This window comes from Helobdella robusta (genome assembly GCF_000326865.2).
Source record: "Helobdella robusta unplaced genomic scaffold HELROscaffold_47, whole genome shotgun sequence".
NCBI lineage: Eukaryota > Metazoa > Annelida > Clitellata > Rhynchobdellida > Glossiphoniidae > Helobdella > Helobdella robusta.
This window is the reverse complement of record NW_008705176.1, coordinates 500,217-504,581: the sequence shown is the minus strand read 5'-3', so window position 1 is coordinate 504,581 and position 4,365 is coordinate 500,217. Positions and strand designations below refer to the sequence as shown.

The 4,365-nt window shown below is 32.1% G+C and overlaps 1 protein-coding gene across 1 annotated transcript in view; it reads right to left on the bottom strand.

The window, feature by feature from the left end:
• Positions 1-2,831: 2,831 nt before the first annotated feature.
• Positions 2,832-4,365, bottom strand: part of HELRODRAFT_193296 (hypothetical protein) — a 3,785-nt gene continuing 2,251 nt past the window's right edge. Inside the window, exons 6-8 of the mRNA XM_009026439.1 lie at positions 3,972-4,204; positions 3,435-3,551; positions 2,832-3,080 (exon numbers count right to left, since the gene is read on the bottom strand). Of these exons, the coding sequence (XP_009024687.1) occupies positions 3,066-3,080; positions 3,435-3,551; positions 3,972-4,204 (365 nt within the window). The 3' untranslated portion in view covers positions 2,832-3,065. The remainder of the gene's footprint in view (positions 3,081-3,434; positions 3,552-3,971; positions 4,205-4,365) is intronic.

The following is a 4,365-nucleotide window of genomic DNA, read 5'->3' as shown; positions in this document are numbered from 1 at the left end:
TCTTAATATATATATACACACACACATACAAAGACACACATAAAAACACATACACATATATACAAAAAAGCAAAGCACATACACATTTATACAAACTAGCAAAAACTCATACACATTCAGGCAAACATACAGACACACATAACTACATACATAGACACATCGATACATACATAAATATATACATACAAAATAACAAACAAGGGAATATACAAACTAACATACATTCAAACAGATATACTATGATTTGTGTGTTGATTCGTTCTTTCATTAATCCACAATATAACGAAACTTGATTTCGTAAATGACGATTTAAGCTAACTTCAAATATATAAAAAATTAATACATTTGTTATAATTATTAATATTATTATTACCTTGTTTTGATGATGATGATGATGATAATGATTCAGTCGATGATGGCGATGATGACGATGATGGTAGCAGCGAAGCATTTCTCTCAGTGGTAGTGGCAACTGTAGAATTCAGTTTTTTAATTTCTTAATTAATTAAGTATAATTTAAATGAATTATTAGTTATTATTGGTAATGACAATGCTAACGATGATGATGGCGATGATGAAGATGATGATGAAGATGAATATGATGATGATGAAGAAGAAGATAAGGATGATGATGCTGATGATGGCGATTATGATGATGATGATGATGATGCTGCTGATGATGGTGATGATGATGATGATGATGATGGTGATGATGATGATGATGATGGCAATGGCAATGATGAAGACGATGACGATAAAAATAACTTTTGCAATCATTCTTCAAATTAGTTATTTTTTCTAGTTTTAAAAAATTCTATCTCGAAACTTATTAAAACACACGCCCGCACACACACACCCACGCACGCACGCACATACACACACACACGCACACTTTACCAATATATATATATTTTATTTTAACACCATTCCTGTATAATTACAAATAGGCTTTAGTAGAAGGAATGACTTCCGAGTCTCATGTGCTTAAAACAGGATTTCGGAAGACTATCAAAAATAACTTTTCGACCCTTTCGCTTACTACAGTATTTTTGAGAAATTTTGAACTTTGGTATGAGAACCATGGATATTATATACCCACGATGAAAACCTCCAGTTGTTATATGTCATCTGGCCTGTGGCAGTTGCTAATACAGTCAGGTTCACTCGTTTTAACGTAACAAATATATCTCCGTTTATAGTTTATGCTTATTTTCTCAAATAATTATTTATAATTTATGATAATTACCTGAAAATAAACAAAAATATCAAATTTTTCACCAATAATAGACGAAAAACAAGCCAGTATACATTCCGAAACTTAAAAAACACACGCCAACCTGCTATCGTTGCGGAGAAAAGTACCGTCACAACTACAGCGCTGCCTAAAACACTAAGACAAATGACCGCCAGTATAGTTTTTCGAACTTTCTTCAAGCTTTCACCGTCGTTCTCAGCAACTTCCACATTCAGACCGTTCTCCATTTTTGGAGAAAAAAATTTTAATATAAAACGAAAATAAAGTTAACGATTATTATTATTAGTAGTAGAAGTTGTAGTAGTAGTAGTAGTAGTAGTAGTAGTAGTAGTAGTAGTAGTAGTAGTAGTAGTAGTAGTAGTAGTAGTAGTAGTAGTAGTAGTAGTAGTAGTAGTAGTAGTAGTAGTAGTAGTAGTAGTAGTAGTAGTAGTAGTAGTAGTAGTAGTAGTAGTAGTAGTAGTAGTAGTAGTAGTAGTAGTAGTAGTAGTGGTAGTAGTCGAAAAATAAACTCTTCAAAATAAATTTTTGATGCCACACTAGCCGTTATATAGCGTTAAGGTGTTAGTTTATTTACCTTCCGAGTTGATTGGCATATATAAAATATATACATGTTACATATATATATAGAAAGAGGGAGAGAAGGAGAGAGAGAGAAAGAGAAAAAGAGAGAGAGAGAAAGAGAAACAGACATAGAGAGAGAAAAAGAGGGAACTATTATTATTATTGTAATTATTATTATTATAGGTGTGTTTGTAAGTGCCCTTTAAAAAGGTCTCAGTGGCACTAACTGTTATTGCAGTACGTTGCGTTGCACTTTACTAAGGGGCAATGCGATGTATGGAGAAAAAAGTCTTTAGCACGGGCGAGCCTGGACATGAAGATGGAGTTTCAACCTCTTAAGAAATTCAATAACAGACAACGCATGTTCACAAAGGTCCCTAGGCAAACCCTTCCAGACAGCAGGGCCCATTACGGAGAAATTCCTTCGACCAAGAGCCAAGTTTGTATCAGGTACAAACAGTAAATCTGAACTGTCAGAGCGCAATGTGTTTGACTCAGCACTGTTCTCTGAATGACTCTGTCAGTTAAATAATTAGAGACAACTACCTTAATACATTTAAAAACCATTAAACATAGTAATAGTAACTTAAAGAGAGAGAGAGAGAGAGAGAGAGAGAGAGAGAGAGAGAGGTTAGAGTAAAACATATAAATTGATATATAGATAAATACATTCATAATACTTTTGAATCTACCGAATGCGTAGAAATTAAATTCGTCATAATTTCATCTCTATACGACGACAGCAGTGGATTTATTTATTATCTTTTCAAAATAAAAATTGATTTTAATTATTTAGATATCCAGTCTTTAGTGAAATAAAAAATTTTAAAACTAGAATAAAAAACAGTTAACATGATGAATTATTCAGTTCGAATGTAATAGCTTAACTGAGATAAAAACTTTCGTGTTATATTTTGGCTGCAGTTAACCCACTGTTACATGATTTTTATATTTTAAAATAACTTAATTTTTTTCATTAATTAGTTAAATTCCCAAATAAACACGACAAAAATCATTTTTTTAAATTAAATCGTTTATTAATAAACACGGCTAACACTAAATAAAGCTAAGAGGATTAAAATTAGAAGTGGGTGTAAGATATGTCCATATTTGCTAAGTCAAACATTAAACTTGCCATATCAATTATATATTATGGTTGATGTTAAAACGTTATTCGTAAAATTAATAATCAAATGAAAGTTTAATAAACTTTTTTTTAAAGAATAAATTAATTTACAAAAATATATAATTATGAAAAATAGACCTGTGTGTGTGTGTGGTGTGTGCGTGCGTGCGTGTGGTGTGTGTGTGCGTGTGGTGGTCTTTTAGTACAGCAGAATGTACATTATTGAAACTACCCAGTATATGAAAAAATATCACAATGATTAATGATCCTGACTTATCCTAAGTTAAATCATTTAAAATGATTAAATTGAAAAACATTTTAAAGTAAGGAGTTCAAACGGATTTCTTAAAAGTTACCAAAAATACTACAATTTTTTTTAATTTCATAATTATTGCAATTTAATTCTAAAAGTTATATAAGTTTTCAACGTCAAATCCATGAAATTGTATAATCGAGTGCGTTCTTCATTGGCCTCTACTTCAACACGCAGACCTGAATAAACAAGGTAGCTATATTTATGTTACGTCCAGAAACTTTTGGCGTCAGTTGAAAGTCGATGGAATTGAATGTGATGTTTGTCCCGCTGAACTCCACTGATTCAGGTGTATACTTTTTATAAAAAATTTATTTAGTCAGTTATTGAAAAACTAATTCTTTATAAATATCAATAATTATGTCAATAAAGTAGAAAGTGTTCTGGGTTTTTTTTGAGTTTGAAGCTTGTAGGAGCATATATATCAGCGTCTATTTTATTAGCTTTAAAGCTACAACATGATTTTAGGGAAATTTGTGAAAACACGATATAGTTTTTGTGTGAATCAGTGTTGGGAAGTAACTAAGTAAGTTTTTTTAATTTAAGATGTCGGTAGTTTTGCTGTTGAGCACTGACTGCAAAAAAAACATTGGTTACAGTTCTTCGCAAGCATGAATATAATTTATTATATATACCCATGTTTGCAAACGTCAAATGTGACCGTACATAAATAGATAAAAAAAACTATAAATATTCATAATCACATAAACAGCAACCTGGTTGTCAACTGGAGAGCCTTGTTTAAATTGCTCGCCTGGGTGCGCAGTGGCCGTGTAAAACTGAACATTGCCCATGCCGATCGAGAACTTGATCAGGGTAGCGTTGAATGTCGTGTTGGTGAACGTGATCTTTGGATTTGTATCGGTCGCAACAGAATATTCCCGATTCAGAAGTGTTGATTGAGTAGATGAAGAAAATGCATATAGGGACGTAGCGTCGATTATACAGGCTGATTGGGGTAATAATTTTGATAGTTTAATAAAGTTCATAAAATATCTATTGGAAGAATGATAGCCTAATGGTTAAAGAGGCTCGGTCCATTTTTGCAGTGACTGGGTTCCAATGCAAAAAAGGTGAATCCCACCTATCTAAGGCATGATTTGTGGAAGA